Raw genomic sequence first — 22,969 nt, 5'->3', positions numbered from 1 at the left:
CTCAAATGAGAAAACTGTCATCAGACACTTAAGCATCTTTGAATAACACAGCTTGTGATATTTAACATTCAGGTCAAAATATGTGCAACCCACATAAGATATGAGCAAGCTGTGTAAAAGGCATTATGAAATTATGCACAAATGATCAAAGCACACATCTCTCACCATAATGTTGTTAGTCATCAGCAAACTCCTGAGCGTGCTTTTCATTATGTCTTTAGAAGGAATAGTGTCCCATCATTGATGAACTGACATCACTGAAAAGAAAGTCTTAGGAATGGCATAACCATTTATTTTTTAATCTGATTGGAGTAAGAGTTTAAGAAGCGACACCAGCCCTAGACACAAAATTGTACTTAAACTGGCCATAGACTGACCAATTGAGCTGGTTTAGCAGGGACCAGCCAAATTTTGATCCATCTATGGTCATTCCCATTGCAGAGAATTCAATCCAATGATCGACTCAGTGTATACTGACAGCGAAGGAGTCCTCAATGTTAGAAAACAACAGGGGAAGGAGGATTCCTCCACCCACTTCACTTGTGTGGATGGGGGAATACACTCCATTTTTTCTGATCAGGCTGTTCAAAAAAACTGATCCATGTATGGCCAGGCCGTAATCTCCAATAACCGATAAGTACTGGTTGCAGTGGGCTGCAACACTTTTTTATAAACAGCATGCCACCAAATAACAGGTATGGGAAATATTTACTGAAGATTAAACAACAGAACATTTTTATGACAACTTACAGGCAGTCTTCAGTAACAATGCCATGTATATTGACACAATGACCTAACATATCCATTGCACTGTAGAAAGCACTGCAAAGCAGTGAGAATACAAGATAGAGGTCAAAGGGAAATATAAATACATCTGTTCTTGATTATCATATAGAAAAAGACCGCTATGCCAGCATTGGCTGAATGGGAGCAGTTCAGTGTGCTGCAAGAATAACCCTCATGAGCGTGACCGTGTTCTGTCGTAATAAGTAACCTGCACCTTCTGGCTGTATGTCATATATTTTTTGCATATAGTATTAGTCTGATACCTAATAAAGCCAGAGGGAAACAGAGATGAACAGGTCCCAGAAGTGTTCAGAGGGAGATATTAAAGAGCAGAATATCAAAACGAAGTGTTAGGCTGCTTATATATATTTGCATATCAATGTTCTATCTACTTTGGTAGCCCAATCACCTAGTTAGTGATTGTTAGAGATTACATTTAGTCTTAAGCTGGGTATATATGTATTAAAATTTTAGTCTGTGAATCTGTCAATTTTAGTCTGTGTCAACAGAAGCCTGTTGTTAGATCGGTCTCTTTCAAATGGTCCTACTGGAAAACTAGCATTCGATCAGCGTATGCAGCCATTCAGTATATTCTGCTGATTGGGAGAGTCTCCACTGTCATAATACAATAGCGCAGTGGGATTTGGGGAGCTGTGTTTTTTTCGTTCAACTTGCTAGTTGAAGGAAAACAAGAAAGACCTGTGTGTATACCTGCTTTACAGTTTTACAATGTAGGGACTATAAAAGTGATCATTTTAAACTGCACACAAATTTGGCCCTCAAACCTTTTCTATCGTGGTAGTGTCATATTCCACAAAAAGTTATCAGAATCCCTTTTCCAGGCCCATCATCAGTAATGTCCATCTAATATTTGTCCCTCTTGTAATGGAGTTATCCTTTAGTGAGACATACAAAAAAACAAACATTTCAGAAAACAGATCCCATATCTGTAAATGGCAAGCGAGAAACATCTTTCAGTTTGTTTTTCAGTTAACACATGATTTCTAAGGTTGTCAGTCATGTTAAGAGACAGTAAAAGCTTCATTAATGTACATGAAAAAATATAACAATTAATTAAAGGACAAAGTGCATGTGGAAACATTCTCCTTTAGACCCCTTTCACACCGAGCCACCTATAGCTTCGGCAGTAAAACGCCGCTATTTATAGCGGCGTTTTACCGTCGGATTTGTGGGGTGCTTTTACCCCCCGCTAGCGGCCGAGAAAGGGTTAAAACCGCCCGCAATGCGCCGCAATAGCGGTGTTTTGCTGGCGGTATCCCAGCGCTGCCCCATTGATTTCAATGGGGAGCAGTGGTGGAGGAGCTGTAAACACACCGCTCCTTCACCGCTCCAAAAAAGCTGCTGACAGGACTTTTCCTGACGTCCTGCCAGCGCAGCGCTCCGGTGTGAAAGCCCTCGGGCTTTCACACTGGAGACAATGCTGCAGCTGTTTGAGGGCGGATTGCAGGCGCTATTTTTAACGCTATACCGCCTTCAAAATGCCCTCAGTGTGAAAGGGGTCTTAGTATTTCCATTACATAATTCAGAAGCCAATGAATGAGTTGCATTCTTTGTTTTTCCATGTACCCAGTTTCCAATACATTATACAGAACTGGAATATTCTGCACATCACAGAATCTTATATTCCTAACACGACTCATGCAGTGAAAACATTGGTCTTTTGCAAATTTAACACAGTCATTTATAAAGAGCCCAAGTACCAACTGACACTATATAGGATTACAGAAACCCATGAGTAACCTTGATAGGTTGCAAATTTAGCTCTATAAAATATCTTATTTGCAGCACAACATAGTAGGCACAATTACAATATTGGACAACAACTTCCTGGCATGAGATTTGTAGTAAATGTTTTTTTAAGAAGTTTAGTGACAAACACAGCCAATAAGCATACCCGTATTACCATATAAAAAAAAAAGAAAAAAATAAGGCTAGTTGGCTAGTGTAGTCACTAATATGGAAGGGTAAGAATGCTTATATAGATGTGCACATCAGGATCTCTGAGGACAAAATTGTGCAGCAGCTGGAAGCCAGCTAATGGGCCCTCAAAGCAAAATACTGTTCAAGTATGAAACTATCTAGTACAGAAATGAAATAGAATGATGCAATATGGTCAACCTCAAAACATTTATATGCCCCTTACTCATAAAATTGTAATGTATTCAGCTACAAGGAAGCCTTATATCAATATACGGTACTAGCCAAGATCTCCTATAAAGGTTTCTACAGACAATGAAGGCTAGTATGAAAGGTTAGTCCTTTTTTAACATCCAGCAATTGATGCTGAGGATCTGGTTGGCAATGATTGAATATCTAACAGCACTGATAAAAAAAAATATATCATACGACACAACATTATTTTAAGCAGTCACTGTACAGCTCATCTATACTGGGAAGTAAATGTGGGAGATGTTAAACTTCAAACACCCAGATTGCTCATACCTGGGCTATATGTGAAAGCCAAAGGTTAGAAATCTATGGACAATATGGCATATAAGCACCATCAAATCATGTCATTTTATGATGTGCCATGTCTCTCCCAAAACTGAAAAAGATCCAGCCACTCAATAGTGTGATTAGGTGAAGAAACCTTATATTATATGATTGAGTAAACTTTACTCTTTAAAGTTTTCTTTGTTCTTATTAAAGGGCTCAGATTAGATATTTTATGAAAGCTAAAATCAAATCTAAACTACAGGAAAAAGGAAAAAGATTAAAAGATAAAAAGGAAAAAGATTACCCTTGCAGTGGGGCTCCCCCTACACTGCAAGATTTAGAAAGCTATTTTTTGCCTAGGGTATTAGGCAAAATTACCTTTACCATTTCACTCTCTTCCTAGGCAGCCAGCACTCACATCATCTCTCCAATGCTCTGGAATGTGGGTGGGTCCTTGGCAGCCTACAGGTACTGCATTCTACTTGATGATATCACAGCCACAATTACCAAACTGAGCATCAAACAGAAGAGTCCTGGAATATATGGAAGCAGGAGCTCCAGGGCTCAGCTTTAGGAAGAAGTAACTCACAGGATTCTAACTTTCAAATAAAACAAAAAAACTGACTGGATGCTCTAGACCAATGTTTCTCAACTCCAGTCCTCAAGAACCCCTAACAGGTCATGTTTTCAGGATTTCCTTCAGATGAAATGGCTGTAATTGCTAAGGCAGTGAAACTAATCAAATCACCTGTGCAAAATAATGCAAAGCCTGAAAACATGACCTGTTTGGGGTACTTGAGGAATGGAGTTGAGAAACATTGCTCTAGACAAGGGGTCTTCAAACTATGAATCCCTGCTCTAGACAAAAGCTTAACTTATGCTCCAGTTTAAATAAACCATATGGAGTGTTTAATGGACAGCTACAAACATAAGCACCTAACAAAATACTCCTTTACATCCTCTGGGCAAACTTTGGCTTTAAGGGTCAAACATCTCAAAGTACTAAAATTTACTAAGTGTATGCAGGTTGTATCTGTGGACTATAAGATTATGGAATCAGCATTTAGAATACCAAAATCAGCATGCCAAAGTATACACAGCGATCACAAAGGTAAACACTGCCTCCATGTATGACGTGTACAACAATGATGTGATGTATCAATAGCAGCACATTTTCAAAAAAGGGTAATTTTGGGGGTATTTGTACTGTTATTTTCATTTACCGTATATACTCGAGTATAGGTCCATCCGAGTATAAGTTGAGGCCCTAATTTACCACAAAAAAATGGGAAAAACTTATTGACCCAAGTATAAGACGAGGGTGAGAAATGCTGCAGCTACTGTAAGTGGAAAAAGAGGGTCAACAATGCCCATCTTCAGCTGTATACCTCCCTGTGTCCTGTGCATGTGTCATGTGTATATGTGCATATGTCTATGTGTATATGTGCATATGTCTATGTGTATATGTGCATATGTCTATGTGTATATGTGCATATGTCTATGTGTATATGTGCATATGTCTATGTGTATATGTGCATATGTCATGTGCATGTGTCCGTGTCCTGTGCATATGTCATGTGCATGTGTCCGTGTCCTGTGCATGTGTCCTGTGCATGTGTCCTGTGCATGTGTCCTGTGCATGTGTCCTGTGCATGTGTCCTGTGCATGTGTCCTGTGCATGTGTCCTGTGCATGTGTCCTGTGCATGCCTCCGTGTGCAAATCTGCACCGATCAGCATGTGCTATTACTATTCGGCGGCCATTCACTGTTCAAAAGCCGCGCCTCCTCCTCATCCGTGATAAGCAGAACACTCCATTTCCCAGCAGTCAACCTATCACGGACATTCTCTCATCCTCATACCACGGACGAGGATGAGAGAATGTCCGTGATAGGCTGTACACTGACTGCTGGGAAATAGAGTTTTCTGCCTACCACAGACGAGGAGGAGGCACGGCTTTTGAACAGTGAATGGCCGCCGAATAGTAATAGCACATGCTGGCCGGCGTCTGTCTGCATGACACGCTGATCATGTAGGCAGACGGTCGTGACTCGAGTATAAGTCGAGGGGGGCACTTTCAGCCCAAAAAAAAAGGGCTGAAAATCTCGACTTATACTCGAGTATATACGGTATTATGTTTTAAAACAAAAAGGGAAAAAACTCTATTCAAATATTTTTTTCCCTATTATTAAGTAAAAAAAAATAAAAGCCCTGCTTATAAAACACCACCAAAAGAAAGCGCTATCTCAAAAGATGATAAAAACTTCATTTGGGTACAATGATGTATGACTAAGTAATTGTCAAACTATCGCAACACAGAAAGCTGAAAACGGCCCAGTAATGAAGAGATAATACAGGCTAGTGCTCAAGGGGATAATTATGCTACATTGCCCTTTTAATGCAGGCCTATAACCTACACCCAACAGCAAATTAAAATGCCTAAACACAGCATATACTGTACATGATACAGTGATCACATTAATTTATATGATTAGGGTGAAAAGAGCCAATTTATTGGCACACACTATGCCCTGCTGAGGTCCTCTAATGGTCTCAGCAAGCTTTCCAAACTCCAGACAGACTCTAAATAGTCACGTGCAACATTTCTGTCATTGAACTACATACATAAGAGAGCAGTTTACAAGTGGCAATGCTCATATAGGCATGTTTGCTTTGAACCACTGTCTACAATTTAACTTTAGCTCAAGCTATAGAATAATGGAAGATTTGTATGACAGGTCTGTATTAGTAAATATATCCAGATTTGTGAATCGGATCTCTCCCGCAAAAAACAAGTTCAACCCCCCTCCCCCCCCCCCATTATATAAAAGGATATCCAGTTCAAGAATAAATATTGACCCTCACATTATTCCAACCTATGACAGTGGGAATTGTAACAAAATTAAAGCAATAATCCCAATACAGGAAAAAACTAAATTTAAAAGCAGAACAACCTTTCCCCCCAACATCAACCATATAAAATCATAAAAAGAAAAACACGTTGAAAAATATAAAAAATAAAAATAAAAAAATCAGCTGAAGGACAAATAGAGGAGATGAATCAAGGGTGACATTGTGTCCCCTCCACTCATACTGTGGACTCATACTGAGACTTGTACTAAAGAATTAACAACAATACACTGTTATTGTTTGGCAGACTGTTCTTGCATTTATTGTATAGAGAATAATGAACTGCTATTGATTTGAACAATATTCTTGCATTTGTTCTATAAAGCTGTTACTTTAAATGTGAGTCACAAGAATGCACTTAGTTCTGCACTCCTGTGACCCAGCTCAAGCTAACAGCAGGCTGAAACCTGCTGTCAGCTATTGTTCCGGATCTGCACAGATGCCTTACAAGTAGCTGGCTCAGCCTCTTAGTGGGAGAACTGATCGCTATGCAGTCTTTGATCGCTCAGTTATTGTGTAGAGGTAGCAGGGGACAGCTTCAGCATTGGATCAATGCTGCATCTACATAGGTAAGTATGAATGTATATATTTTTTTAGAACCCCACACTTCTCTTTTAGGAAACACTTCTATGCAATGGTGGAACTGCTGCCATAACAGCCCAAGCAATTTCTATGGTGACTGAGGAAGAACCTGAACACCCTAACCCTTCCCATGGAGATACATTGGACTCATATTCATGGATCAGAAGCAGACAGTGGGCTCCATTCACAGAACCAGTTCACATGCGGTATGTTGGTGTCCGCACACATTTTTCCTAAATATCGCCTGCGATCCTGCAACTGTCAATTTACTATACAATTTTGCGGTATTTACGGCAAATCGCAGGAACCCATTCAATATTTGACATTTGTAAAGATATTTTTTATTTACTTAATTGAATGTTGGTTTTGACACATCACATGTGAAAGTGAAAGCAGCTTCCCTTTGACTGGTATTCCAGTCACCTTTTTTCTTTTGTATTAATACATATGCTGCAGGGACCACACTGACTTAGTGAGTTGGCGTATTTCTACGGTTTAAACCATTTTACCTCTATTAGAAATAAAAACTGACAGGGGTTCTAATTCTCCATCCCACTGGATATTGCATGAGATAAAATACTGCATGGTTCATGGGATAAATACCACATATTTTGATTTAATACCATTTTTTTTTGTGAATTGCAAAGAAATTTTTGAAAACCGCTATGAGCTACTTTACCGCTAATTTTAAAGAGGAAAATACCACTTTGTGAATGGAGCCCAGTATGATCAGTGCATTGAGTACCATAGATGTTGTTTAACTACAACACCATAGAAGTTTGCAGCATCCTCTCATACATTGAACATCAACTATTGATGGTTCTAGGGAATTGGAAAACAAAGCCTTAGCAGGTGATTGTACTTCTACTCTTGTAATGACTGTATCATATGAAAGAGTGACTATTTATTCACAACTTGGTTACTTAAGCTGGTAATGGATGAATCAAAATGGAGCCAGTTCAGCAGGGACCAGTCAAATTTTAATCCATCTATGGCTGTTCCTGATCAACAGAAGTTGATCTAATAACTGACTTCTGTGGAATGAAAATGTTGGAAATTGTTTAACGGTCTCTTTTGCTAAATTACTGAACCACTCTTGCTCAAAGAATTCCACAAAATAAACGCTAATCATTCTGTAGTCCAAGATGAGAATTAGGAGGCTCTTTTCCTTAACCCAGGAAGTACGGAGAGGCACAGCTCTGAATTTCATACAAGATCAACAGGATTTTACATTTGTAAAATAGATATAACAAAATGTTTCCAGTAGTATATTAAACAGACCAAAACAGAGCAAATTAGACAAGTTCTTTTCTAGGGTTTACATACATTTTAAACTTCTCTTAGCTTAGTAAATGAGGTTAAGTTGTGTTCACTTTAAAAACCCAATTATGTGCAAGGGAAAATTAAAAAAAAAAACAAAAAACTAAACTGCCATGTCACCAGTACCAGGCAGGGAATGGTAGTCTTTTTTCCTAGACTGTGATACCGGTTATGGAACATTCCTGAAGATGCCTGGTCCTGTGTCCCATGGTTTTCATAATGGTAATGGTTCAATGTAACATGAATGCTGCACTCTACTTCTGTATTTGTCAGACATGCAGTTTCTGTATTGTAATAAAATGTTAAAATGTTTAAAACAATATGTCCAGAAGAACAGGATTTTTTTTTATAGCACATGACTGAATGAATAAAGCAACACATCTTTGCATAATTCACTAAGCACAGTGCAAAGTCTTTACTGCTTCAGTAAATCAACCCCGCTGTCTCAACAACTATTTGTACACCTGCAACTCTTCTTTTTTTTTTTTTTTTCACAGAATACCTGAGTTTTTACAACAGACACACTCCACTTACCCTGTTTTAAGTTAAAAATCTAAGGGACCCGGTACAAAAATGGTGATGTCTGAACAGAAACTCTGTAAGGGCTACATAGTATTTGCTTAACAAAATGTAATGCAATGTTTATACGTTAAAGAGGTCTACGATAACTAAAACAGAAATGAAACAAAGGTTTATTAAAAATACATTTAACACATAACTGGGCTGATCAAACCAAGCAAATGATAAAATAATGTAAATGCAGAGGTTAGCTTCAGTGAATATTTGTCAGAATAACCACAAGATCCAGACATGCAGGCAGCTTAAGCTATATGGAAGTTTTTACTTTTCTGGTCAAAGTCAAACTTAGTCACACGCCTTCTCTCTTCAAGAGCCTTTGTTAATGAGGCCACAAATTATTATAGGACCAATAAGCTCAACGTTTTCAGGAAATGATTTTGACATCAATTGTACTGACATGCATATTTTGCGTATTCATTTTTGTCTTCATGATTTGTTTAGTTTGAACTACCCAGGTTTATGAATCACCTAAAGATACTGTGGGGACGATTTACTAAAACTTGAGAGTGCAAAAGCTGGTGCAGCTCTGCATAGAAAACAATCAACTTCCAGTTTTTTTGTCAAAACTTAATTGAACAAGCTAAAGTTACAAACTGGTTGGCTACCATGCACAGCTGCTCCAGATTTTGCACTCAAAATCTGGTAAACCAACCTCACTGAAACAACGAGTCATTATATCCAAACATTAAACATACTTTTCCAATAAAATTGACTTTTTATAATATACAGCATGCCAGCAAAACAGTGAATTTTTAGTCAATGCTTTCCCTTTTTCCAGTCATGTCTGATAGTCACAGTTGCCTTGTCTTCTGAATACAGTGCAGCAAAGATGGTAAAATTATTGTTGTAGTACAGCAAAAGACTTTTAGTATCAAAGAAAGGCTACAACATGGAACAAATTTTCACTCCTGGTCTGAAGGTATAATGAGAGGAAGAGGGATTAAAACTGCTGAGAAGTCACCAGAAAAAAAATGCCAAAGAGTCAAACTCTGGGACCCAGTTCTTTAGGAAACCATTTGGTTTTGATTTCATACAGTGTCTTGCTTTTATAATCAGGCTGTATAAAATATATAAATTTTATTAAAAAAAATATATTTCTTTAATAGTATTGTATGAAATCTAGTGCTGGGCACAGAAACGTATGTTTCAGGTAATCCATCAAATGTTTATGTGCCATGTACATGTATTCTTTAAAGGGGTTGTAAAGGGAGAAAGTGTTTTATTCTTGATGCATTCTTTGGAGGAAGAGGAGGATCCAGGCTGCCCTGTGAAAATCCATGTTTGTTTTTTTTTTTTTTGTTTTTTTAAATGAGACTTTACAATCACTTTAAGTTAACCAGATACTAATTATGAGCTATAAGAACACATAGCTCTGAATCAAAATGTTCTTTTATCAGACTGGGATTTGAGAGCCTAAGGACATTAAAAATATATGCTAAATCATTTTTTTAAAATCTTTAATTTCTGTGTAAGCATTTAAGAGAGAGGGATAAAAGCTTTATATACATATTTTGCTCATATATGGACATTAGAAAAATGTGGAGAACATGAAGTATATATTGTGACAATGTTGTAACAGAATGGTTTCTTATAAGTAGGTTTGAAAAAAGTATATATTTTTGGTATGTAGTCTGTTTCCAATTGAAATTATATTGTACTGTATGATATTATATCAAATCCTAATTCACAATTGATTTAAAATTTTCTCTGGTTACAGAGATATGGTGTATTGCTGTATTTTTCCTTCAGGTATTATGTGACATCCTAAATATATAATATATAGACTAGTAAATGCATTCATAGGTTTTTCAATACCAAATCCTGACATTTACTTTTCATGTTTTTTTTTTTTTTTTTTTTTAATCTGGTGTGTTTGTATTTCCAGCTCTGATTGCTATTTATACTTTAACTTCAGAACTGATATTTGTGTTACACAAATCATGTTGTAAATATAAATGACAGAGAACTTTGGGGAAAAAACAGCTTGGACCTTCCTTAACACAAAAGTACCCAGTATTACTATTTTTTTCCTCATGTAATTATCTACTCTGGTGATCCCCAGATATTAGTGCTTATTTTTAGTCAATTTGAATGGTTTTGCACAAAAGATACTCAATTTTAGGTTACAATTTTGTTGCAATCATTGCACAATTGGATATTAGATTTATTTACTTATTGTTATCAGTCTTGAAAGCTTATACTAAATTTGCATATGTACAGTACTGTACAAACGTTTTAGGCAAATGTGAAGAAATGCTGTAAAGTAAGAATGCTTTCAGAAATATATATTTTAATTGTTTTTTTTTTAATCAATTTACAAAGTGCAAAGTGAGCAAACAGAACAGAAATCTAAATCAATAATTGGCATGACTACCATTTGGATTCAAATTAACATCAATGTGTAGAATATAGCACAAAGTCAGGGATTTTGTAGGATTAGAATCAGGTGTACGATTAACCAATTATACCAAGCAGGTGCCAATGATCATCGATTTCATATGTAGATTGAAACAGAAACAGCTATGTAGGAGGCTTAAAACTGGATGAGCAACAGCCACACTCAAACACTTCTATTTCTCAAAAAAATCTTAATTTACAGCATTTTTTTCACACCTGCCTAAAACTTTTGCACAGTAGTGTATATGTAGATGTGATGTATTAATCCAGCTTCCAACAAGTCATATTATTATCAAATGTTACAGCCAAGTCTTAACTAACCATAACATGCTATCCAAGGATGTATATTTAGCTTTGGTAAAGTAAGCTTTTAAATTTGTTCAAAGCCAGACACTGCACAACACTGAAAAAATGAAAGAACAGCACAATCACGTGGCTCGTCTCAGCAAGTATTGTCTACAAATCAAAATATTTAAAAATAAAGCAAAAAAGAAATAAAAAATTGAGGTAGTTTTTTTTTTCCATTCAAAACACTATTCAAAAATGCCATCCCCACTCCCAACAAAAGAATAACTAAATCTAAAAAAAAAAAAAAAAAAAAAAAGTACAAAATTAAAACACAAAATAGCAACACCATAACACATGTATTCTCATCCATACAGGAAGAGAAACCCTCCCATAAAAAAGGCATAAAAATCCTAGTTTTGTAAACAGCAATGAAATGCAGAAACTGCATTTTTTTGTGCATCCATGTTGAAGATAATACATTCAACTCTGTCAGGAAATAAATAGATAAGAAAAGAGTGAAGAAAACAAAACAAAAAAAAAGCAAACATTTGGCTCCCATATAGGGAGTAATTGTCTTTTTTTCCTTTTTAACAAATCCAAAGCAGCCACTCTTGGCAGCTGTTATTTAGCCATTTCATCTGGATGCTTACTCCTTGCTGACATTTGTTTTGCATGAGTGAAGAAATGCTTTAAAAAGCAGAGGTAGTTGCTCCATGGGTACATTCACCAGCTTCCCTGCAATGTTAAAAATATATTATCATTTTGATCGTGAGGATTATTACTACTATTCAATAATTTATTTAAAAGAATAGATTAAGGCTGGTCATACACTACAATACAATTTTCTTATGTCTTATTCTTTTAAAACTCCCTTATGGACTACTGATTATACTCACTATGTGCAATAAAATTGTAAACAACACACAAATTTCCCCTTTCTAAATGGCGGTTAATTTTGCATTTTTAGCATTTCATTAAGTAAAACGTCTATGAAGTGGGACAAGCAGTTGGTTTTTTCCAACTATTCACATCATGACCAAGGCGCCCCTGAACTCTTGCGTTTTTCATCTTTGAGCATAGTATGTTTTTTATTCAAAGTGTTACTTCACTGGACCCACATCTGTTTGTTTGTGGTTGGATTACATACACGTACAGTATATATATATATATATATATATATATATATAATTTATTTGAATTTTTCTCTTCTTCAGCTGGGTCTTTCTGTACCCCCTGCGGTTGTGCATGGTCTCCCTTTCATCCGCTATGTGGGGTTTTTTGATTCTTGCCCCTGTCTTTCCCCTTTTCTGGGGAAGGCATATTAGCAACAGAGCCTTTTCTATCCGTGGTTCCGGACGCATAGAGGTATGTGTTGTGCGTTTACTGGAGGTCATAACAACTTTGTTTTCATGTTTATGTTATTTTACTTATTTAATTTATTTTTTGTTAGAGCTGGATTACTAGTGTGGTGGTCTCACATTTATCCCCTGAGGAAGCCATCACTGGCGAAACCTGTTGGGAATTAACACTCATTTGTGACCACTCTTCTCTTCTCCTCTGGGCCGCTAGCAAGCCATTGTACAATATATGCTCAGTTATTGATTTTAACAAATATCCTTATATCTTGTTTGTTGATGTTGCTATATGCTATTTGTACCAATAAAAGTAATTACAATTTTAAATATACTTTGATTCAGCTGTTGATAGCACCGTTATAATCCCGCTCCTCAACATCCAACAATTCGTCTATTGGGATGAGGTGCACTACATCATAGAGACACTCAAGACTACCTCTTTTAAATTTTCTTTTTCGATTTACTTTAGATTTACCTTCAACTATGTAGCGCAAGGGCCTGCCTGATTGCATACACATTCAAATTGTTTAGGCCTGACCTCATATGGTTTTGGTAAATCTAAAGGCAAATTGTACAAGAAAATTGTATAATGTATGGCCATCCTAACTAAACTACTCTGCTTACTGTCAGAAAAAAATGAAGTGGTTCCAAGCACAGAATTACTCATCAGCTGGGTGCAAAACAGCTGACTGAAAGAAAGTGTGGCTTTAGTTGGTCATAATTGGCATGTAAGAAATTAAAATGTACCTATTCTGTCCACGCAAGCGAGGAAGATGGAGGAATCCTCCCCACTGTGTTGTTCTATTCTGACAGCAGGGACTCCTCCACTGTCAGAATACACAGATCAGTGCTATAGTGCTGATTGAAGGGAAGTTTATCAACAAGCTGGTTCGAAAAAAGTTGAATTCTCTGAAACAGGAACGGCCAAAAATAGATCAAAGTTTGGCTGGTGCCTGCTGAACTAGCCAAACTTTGAACCATCTATGGCCAGCTTAAAGCGGAACTTTTTTTAAAAAACTTTCCATCTATTAAATCCTCTGTCCTTGTTGTTTTAACTTTGGATAGCAAAACATTTTTTTTCTGCCAGTAAATACCTTATACAGCCCACTTCCTTTTTCTTGTCTAGTAAAAAAGCCTAGGTTTATCACATCATGCACAGCTCTCTCTCTTACTCTCATGAGAGTTTACCAGGAAGGGGGGGGGTGTGACTTATAAGAGGGCCAATGAGAGCTTCAGAGCTGGAGGTGTGCCTCTGTGTGTCTGTGTAAATACAGGAAGTGAACAAACAGCAGCTTCAGCTGCACACAGTTAAAATGGCTGCAGCCAAAATCAGTGGAGGGAGATTTCTGCAGCATATTTGGCAAGTATAGAATCACAGTATATATAATATAATATGCAAAGTGGTTGGAGGGAAGCTTCAGAATGGCTAAGATGTTTTTACTACAAATTATGTGAGCAGACTGCAGTTCCTCTAACTCAAGTGAGAGACTCCCATGAGGACAGAAAGTTGCTAAGCTGTAAAATGTCTGATTTCACACCAATACACTTTTTTTCCAGTGTACATAAAAGCTTAAAGAGGAACTTCAGCCTTTCCCTTCCCCCTAATATTTGTTTTCCCCTGCTTACCTGATACGGTGTTCTGCACAGCAAGGATACTAACCTAGCCAGCGGATCCAGCGTTGGCCTGCTGGGATCCTCCTTTCTGCAGCTGCTGCATGGGTCAGGTGCCGCCATGTTGCCTCTTCAGCCAGCTCTTCCAGGTGCTAGGCCCTCCCCCTCCTCCTTGAATAGGACTGCACACAATGCATCCCAGGAGGCACCAGTATAATTTGCCTAGGCGAATGCCGGAAAATGGGGGCGTGCTGAGGCTTTTAGCAAGAAAACAAAAACAAAGGAAGGGTAGGATGGAGAGGAGGAGAGTGTTGTGGGAGGGAGAAGGTCCGCTTTAAATACCAGATAGCCCTTTCATTTTTTCCCTTAATTATTTGCTGTATTATTTGATGATCTCATGTACACTCAGGGGCTGGGATGCAATAAGCGTTTTTAGCAACACAAAAACATTCCAGCGTCACCATCAGACAAATTAGGTAAAACTAAATAAGGGGCAACTATAAATCCCTCATGAAAAGACCTTGCATAATTATACTTATTTAAATACTAACTATTAAAATTTTAGTACATGTTTGATTGCAATTAGTTCTCCTTAATGTACAGAATAAAAACAATCATACAATTTTTGTCTAAGAAAATGTTTTTTTCCCTTTCTCCTGCTGGTGATCCATCTAGTGATATACCACTTGCCCCATTGGCAGGCCACACTGTTTGCTCATTCTGTAATTCTATTTTTAATTCTTATTCGGTTAGTTCTTATTCATTAGTACATAGCTGGTAACGTATATTCTATTGACTTGTTTTAATCTTTTTTTTTTTTTTTTTTTTTTTTTTTTACATTTCCTCAATGACTTCTTGGATTCTTGCCTAGGCAAATTATGTCATACATCCCAGGAGTCTTCAGGAGGGGGAGGGGCTTTCTCAGCTAAGCACACCTTCCTGCCTGCATGCCTGAGCTAAGGGTAGATTGACTCCAGGAAGTAAATGCTACATGTATCATCTGCCCTTACTCAAGATAGCTGTGTCCAGAAATGCTAGGGGCAGTGTTTTTCATAGCGATTTCTCAACAAAATAAAGCATGAAGACATGGATAGATGGAGGAGTTAGCTTTGAATATTAAAAATGAGTTAAATAGTGTTTTCAGTTTGTGGTGCTCAGGTGCAGTGTAGTTCTGCTTTGGCACTGGTCATTGTCCCAAATGAATCAAGTTTACAACCACACACTGATATCTATCCTTTTGCCAATTGTGTATATGCTAAATCAACCAAGGTTTAAGTCCCAGCTTTTTTTCTTACAGGATCATAAGGTGCAGCTGAATACAATCATTTGCTGTAATCAAGGCTTTGTCCATAGCACCACCATCCGTCTGTGATATAGGTAAAAAGAAGATTAGTCTGACATGATCTGCCCTCAGCAAAACAATGTTGCTTGGATCCAGCAAGTTATGTGTTTTTTAAATGATCACTGAGCCCTACGTTTGCAGTGATTTTACTACTCACTGTCCTGTGGTTGCCAGCTTTTTCCTTGCTACCCTTTTTGTGGATAGATACAATATTATCTGTCCGCCAGTCATGGGGAACTTCTTTTGTTATAAGAGATTTATTTAAATCATCTAATGACCCATCAACTATACTTTATTCTTTTAGAACTCTGGGATGAATATGACCAGAACCCTTCGCTTTAGGCCTCATGGACGCTATTGACATTTTTTTGTTCTCCTACAGGAGTTTAGCAGCAAAAACGTGGTAAAAAGTTGTGTTTTACATGTGTGTTCATGCATATTCCTGTGCCTGGTGTTAATACATTCTATTGGCCAGAATTTAGAATGTGTGAACGGGCTTTAATGAGCTTTTGTGCAGTTTGTTATGTGCTACTAAACACAAGTTTTTAAACGTGGATTACTAGCTGTGATGTTCCAGCGTTCAGGAGAGCTTGAGAAATGTCCCGTGTACATGAAGCCTAATACAGTATGGTAGAAATGTAACAATTTGGAAAGCAAAACAAAACCAGATTCCCAGAAATAGCCAAAGTTGTGGTTATGTTATCTATATTTATTTATATTGCTAGGTTTGATGGTATGAGATATGTAGATGTCATTCTTACCAGCAATGTAGCGGACCTCAGGCAAACACATCATAAGGTCTGGGAATCTGTTGGGTTGGTGTGAATACCTATACTCTGTGAAGTCCTGGCACACGTACCAGTACCTCTTATTCAGCTGCTCCAGCTGGGAAACACTGCTAAGACCTTGGATATCTGTTAAAAAAAAAGTTTGTTAAAGTTGGGATCGTAACTGGAAGGGTCCCCACACAGTATTTCCCGTTACTAGGAATTTTGCCTCTAAAAAAAAAGGTGTGGTTGCAAGCCTCAGTAAACCATGCCCTACATTATGTAATATTCTTTCCTTCAACCAGAGGTTAAAAGGAAAGAAAATTGCTTGACTCAATGTGTTCTCCCCTGCAGGGAGCCTTCCCCACCCGCAGAATACAATGACCACTGTTGCCAGCTATAGCTGCCAGCAATGGTCGGGCAAAAAAATCCTGACAGGTTGCTTGTACGGAAGTCAATCAATGGGTCAACTTCAGTGAAACCAGCCTGCTCATAAAGGGATTGAAATTCAACCGGTTCCTTGAGAAGCGGCCAAATTTCGATCAGTCTATGGCTGGCTTAACAGTCTGCCTAATATTAGATTATAAGTGCTAGAAATAGGCTATCATACCATTTAATCCAACTACTGCAAAAGCACAATGACGTTTGATGATTGTTTATTAATAATATGCATGTAAATCCTTGAAAAGAAGCACCACAATCTATGATCACAAGCATGCACTGGAACAAGAACATACATATGTGCCAGAAACCTAATATTCAGGTCACTGACACGTTAAATGGGGAATGAAGAAAAAGGATGAAAGCTCTAGAACATGCACCTTCAAAAACAGCAAGAACAGCTCTCGCATTTCTGTCCTTAACAAGTGAACTTTAAATCTCATAGAGGGAAGCCACAGAAATGAACACACTCATAATTAATAACATTCCATACATAAAAACACTACAAGAACACAGTTATGCCTTAAGAAATCCATACTATTTGGACCACAATCACAATAGGAAAAAAAATCTTCAATAAATAGAAAGGTTTTATGAGATATAAAACTTGTATTGTAGAAACATAGCTGACACCAGAAAAAACATAATGGAATTTACTTCTAATTCCTCAGGAAAAAGCTATGATATTAAAGATATGCTTCCCTATAAAGCTAAAAATGTAATATGTTTACTGGAATGCGAGTGTGGTCTAGAAAACCTTGGAAGGACGAAACTTTCTAATCGGTTACAAGAACATGGAACATGATTGTTATTCTATAAAATTTTACTTTATAGCAATTCAGAGGATTAACTCACACATGAAATGTTGAGATATCTGGGCTGAATTGCCTAAAGAGGTTGTAAACCCTTTTGTTGTTTCACCTTAATGCATCCTATGCATTAAGGTGAAAAAACTTCTGACACTTCTGCTATAAAAAATATCAAATAAAAAAAATTGAATTGCTTCATAAATCCTAATGTATTCTGCTACATGTCTTTAGTTAAAAAAAATCCCAATAAGTGTATGTTAATTGGTTTGCGTGAAAGTTATAAGTCAAAAAACTATGGTACAGTATATATACTGGAATTGCGATGATCAACTGTGCGAGTGTGATAGTACAGTGGGCAATGTCACACTGACACTGGGTGGGAACTGACTGACATCATCAGTGACACTAATACAGTGATTAGTGACAATACTATACACTGTCACTGTACTAATGACACTGGCTGGGAAAGGGTTAACATTTTGGGGTAATCAAGGGGTTAAGTGTATGCCTAACAAGTGTAATGTGTGTATTATGTGCTGCTTTTTACTAAAAATGTCTTTGTTCCTTCTCCCTGCTTTGGAAGAAAGAAAAATAGGATTTTTATAACAGCTTACCTGTAAAATCCCTTTCTTGGAGTACATCACGGGACACAGAGCCATAGTAGTTACTATGTGGGTTATATAGGCCACCTTTAGGTGATGGACACTGGCACACCCTAAGACAGGAAGTTCACTCCCTATACAACCCCTCCCATTACTGCTAAAGCCGCTGACAGTGATCATTGTATTTTGACAGTGGGGATACCACCAGCTGTCAGAATACAATAGTGCAGCAGGAGGGAGTCAGCACTGATGTGGGGAATCAAGCAATTTTCTTACCTTCAACTGTGGATGAAGGAAAGAAAATTGCATAATCTGGCTTGCTTTAGAGCTCGCAATCAAATTTTGTTGTCTAATTTTGTTGCTAATTTGCTCAGTCCCCAGTTGCTCAGTTCTAGAACAGTATTTCCAATGATCACTACATTGATCTTATTGTGCTAACATCCCCAGACAAAGCCAGAGCAGCTGGTGATCTGTCACACAATCCTTATCTGGATAGGAATAATCTGTCATTGTGCCTGCCTGAAACTACATGTGTTAAATGACGCGTGTTCTGGCCTTGGTGTCTGCATTAAACAGCTATTATAATGTGATTAATACATGGAAAGTCACTTGCTCCCATCACAAGATCCAGCTAACACCTCTTTTTAACCCCTTCTTAAGTACGTATTGAATCCTGGTTTTAAAAACAAAGACTGCTCCAGTACTTACCTTGATTCAGGAAGTTGATGGCTTTCATGCAGACATATTCTTCATTGCTAACCTTCAGCTGGCTGAATTTTCGATATAAGTAAATAAGCCTTTCCATCACTTCCATGCCCTCCTCACTAAATCTAAAAAAATCAACAAGTTTGTAAGTGATTTTTACTTTTTAAAATAATGTGGTAATGGCATATCAACTATTCACAATGAAAGTGTTTTTAAAATGTTTCATATTTTTTATTGTAACTATCAATAAAACAAACATAATAAACAATTATTATATATAATAAATAAATAGAAAAATAGTAAAAAGGGAGACAAAAAGGTAATTCGGGCTGGTTAAAGGATGTCAAAACTCAGGGAAAAATGTAATATATTGCAGCATACCAGTCTTTAGATATGGTGGTTGCATTAGTTTTCTTTTTAAAAGCCAAGTATGTTTTTTGTAACTTCACAAATACACTTTACATGTTTATCTTTCCAGATTCCCAGTGTCCCTGTAACTTCTGATGCACTGAATTAATATCTTTAACAATGTTATCGGTTTTGTATGTAATGAAAATCAGGAGAGGGGAAGTGGTTTGTAATCCCAATCGGGAGAGAGAGGGTGACAATGCTGCTCTTCCATAGATACAGTGGCGTAAGAGAGCTTTAACAGAAGAAGGAGGAAATTAAAAAAAAAAAAAAAGGAAAAATCAATGTACCTGAATATGTAAAGACTAACAATCTGCAATATGTTAAACATTTTGGGGGTGTTGGATGCGGTTTTAGGTCAACCTCACTCTCGTTTCTATGCTAACCTAAAAGTAACAGTTGCCTTCTGCTTTTGTCTATAGCAAATATTATAGGATGCAAATATAACAAATCTTTAAATGATATTTACCTGAACATTGTTTATCACAGAAACCATTCACCTCCTCTTAAAATTGAGTCTTCTTGAAATGTGATAGTCTTCTAATAGATAATATCCTAATTTACTGTAAATCCGAACTCCAGCTTTTTGTGAATTAAAAATAGTTTGTTTTGGCCAAGCCAACCAAACTATTACCGTCACTAACGAATCCCACTGGGAGTGCTGGACAAATTATGGGGTTGATTTACTAAAATTGGAGAGTGCAAAATCTGGTGCAGCTCTGCATAGAAACCAATCAGCTTCAAGGTTTTTTTTTTTTTTTGTCAAAGCATAACTGAACAAGCTGAAGTTAGAAGCTGATTGGCTACCATGCACAACTTCACCAGATTTTGCACTCTCGAGTTTAAAGTGGGGTTCCACCCAAAAACAAAAATACTTGAAAAATCCTAAAAAAAACAAAAAAAATTTGGATTTTTTTTTATTTTTTAACTTACCTCTAAATGCCTGTTGCTAGGGGGTCCCTCGTAGTCTGCCCCTTCCAGTGCCTAGGCTGGTGACATCACTTCCCCCTCGGCACAGGAAGGGCTCCGCTCTGCTCCCTCGCCGCTGTCAATCATCTGGGACCATCTGGGACCCATTACAGGTCCCAGGTGACTGAGCGGCCAATCACGGCGTGCGGCGCCGCTCGCGCATGCGCAGTGGGTGCCAGGCTGTGAAGCCACAGCCCAGCGCCCACAGTTGCAATGCCGGCGCCGCTGAATGGAGGGGGAGACGAGCGGGGCTTCGATCCCCCGCATCGCTGGACCCAGGGATGAGTAAGTGTCCAATTAAAAGTCAGCAGCTGCAGTATTTGTAGCTGCTGACTTTTAATTTTTTTTTTTTTACCCGACCCCCTGGGTGGAACTCCTCTTTAAGTAAATCAACCCCTTTATGTAGCATCAGCTACATACACTATGCAGCTCTGTGATCCAGCAGTGGGATGGGAACTTATCATTCCAGTCCAGCAACAAAAACGAGTTGGGCTGAGAGCTGCTCAATTATTCTGCAAGAGTACAAGGCTTCCTCTCATTTGCTGAGGTGGAGAGGAAGGTGATGTGAATTCCCACCCCAGACAATTAGAGGAAGTCTTGAATTCAATCAGAAACGCAGCTCTCAGCACTCAATTTTTTCCAGGGAGCAGAAAGAAGAAGAAAAGTTCCTGTCCTGCTGCAGGAACAGCACTGTATACTGTATGTAGCTGATGCTACATACAGTTTTATACAGCTATAGGATTTAAACTCAGATTTAAGAAAAAAATCATAATTTAAGATTTGAAATATAATTACACACACATACACAGTATAATCATACTGTTGAAGCTGTGTCTTCTATAAATGCAGGTCAACATCTTCACACCCCTACTGAAATCATAGTAATAGTTCCCACGGATCTGGTGGGTGACTAGAAGAAAATGTCTTTATTCTCTTTCTCCAAAAGACTCTCATTCTACTGAATACAAAATTAGGTAATCTCCCTTAACCCCTTGCCGACCGTAGATATACTGCGACAGAGCGGCCGCTCGGTGCCAGATCACGTACTTAGTATGTAATCTGAAACTTCTGGGTCTGGGGCGCGCGTGCACCGCTGGCGGTGGCCCACTCCCACTGTGATTACCATGGGAGCGGTACAGCTGACTTGATTTCTGTCGGCACCCGCAGATTACACAGGTCACAGGCAGAATGACAATCTGCCTATGTAAACCGGCCATATATGTCATTCTGTCAGAAGGGAAGGCATTGATCCTGTATTTCTGCTAAGTAGGAACACAGATTTTTGCCTTCCCCTAGTCAAAGCACCTACCCACAGTGAGTAAGCACAACCTAGGCACACAGTTAACCCTTTGATCGCCCCTGATGTTAAACCCCTTCCCAGCCAGTGTCATTAGTACAGTGACAGTGCACATTTTTAGCACTGATCACTGTATTAGTGTCACTGGACCCCAAAAAGTGGCAGTTAGATATCCAATATGTCCGCCGCAATATCGCAGTCCCACTATAAGTCGCTGTGTGGCAACCTTGCTAGTAAAATAAAAATATCCCATAGTTTTAGACCCTATAGCTTTTGCGCAAACCTATCAATATATGCTTATTGGGATTTTTGTTACCAAAATATGTAGCAGAAAATATATTGGCCTAAATTGATGAAGAAATTAGATTTTTTACATTTTTTTATTGTGTAAGTTTCATAGAAGAAAGTAAAATATATATATATATTTTTTAAAAGGATCTGCCTTTTTTTTGTTTATAGTGCAAAAAAAATAGGATTTTTATAACAGCTTACCTGTAAAATCCTTTTCTTGGAGTACATCATGGGACACAGAGCCTAAGTAATAACTTAATGGGTTATAGGCCAGCTTCAGGTGTGGACACTGGTATACCCAATACAGGAAGTTTACTCCCCTATATAACCCCTCCTCCTTCCAGGAGTACTTCAGTTTTTGTAGCAAAGCAATATACTTAAACCTCATAAAAGAGGGGAGGGACCTCTGTGTCCCATGATGTACTCCAAGAAAAGGATTTTACAGGTAAGCTGTTATAAAAATCCTATTTTCTTTATCGTACATCATGGGACACAGAGCCTAAGTAATAACTTAATGGGACGTCCCATAGCAATTTGAGGGGAAGGAGAGCCAACCCGTAGGACACCCCCAGACCAAAGGTGATATCCTCATACCTCCTTACATCCACCTGATAAAATTTTGTGAATGTATGTATTGAAGACCAAGTTGCGGCCTTGCAGATCTGAGCCATGGAGGCCTGATGACGCACTGCCCATAAAGCACTAACCGACCTGGTAGAGTGCGCCTTAACTTGAAACGGGGGAATCTTACCCCTTGGTTCAAAAGTTTGAATTATCACTTGTCGAATCCACTTAGCGACAGTGGATTTCGACGCTGCCTGTCCTTTCTTAGGACCCTCTGGCAGAATAAATAAGACATCAGTCTTACGAATCTGAGCAGTTGCCTTTAAATAGATTTTCACTGCTCTCACCACATCAAGACAATGTAGTGACTTTTCTTCCCTGGAACATGGTTTTGGAAAAAACGATGGCAGGACAATATCTTGGTTCAGGTGGAAACCTGAGACTACTTTTGGTAAAAAAAAACCCGGACGAGGGCATAACACCACCCTATC

At 38.0% G+C, this 22,969-nt stretch overlaps 1 protein-coding gene across 1 annotated transcript in view; it reads right to left on the bottom strand.

Moving 5' to 3' along the window:
• Window positions 1-11,469: 11,469 nt before the first annotated feature.
• The window catches only part of NR6A1 (nuclear receptor subfamily 6 group A member 1), a 149,690-nt gene continuing 138,190 nt past the window's right edge, over window positions 11,470-22,969 (bottom strand). The window contains exons 8-10 of the mRNA XM_073600981.1: window positions 18,953-19,074; window positions 16,387-16,539; window positions 11,470-12,052 (exon numbers count right to left, since the gene is read on the bottom strand). Coding sequence (XP_073457082.1) covers window positions 11,964-12,052; window positions 16,387-16,539; window positions 18,953-19,074 — 364 coding nt within the window. The 3' untranslated portion in view covers window positions 11,470-11,963. The remainder of the gene's footprint in view (window positions 12,053-16,386; window positions 16,540-18,952; window positions 19,075-22,969) is intronic.

This window comes from Aquarana catesbeiana, linkage group LG09, assembly GCF_042186555.1.
Source record: "Aquarana catesbeiana isolate 2022-GZ linkage group LG09, ASM4218655v1, whole genome shotgun sequence".
NCBI classification, from domain to species: domain Eukaryota; kingdom Metazoa; phylum Chordata; class Amphibia; order Anura; family Ranidae; genus Aquarana; species Aquarana catesbeiana.
This window is presented reverse-complemented; position numbering and strand designations above follow the sequence as displayed.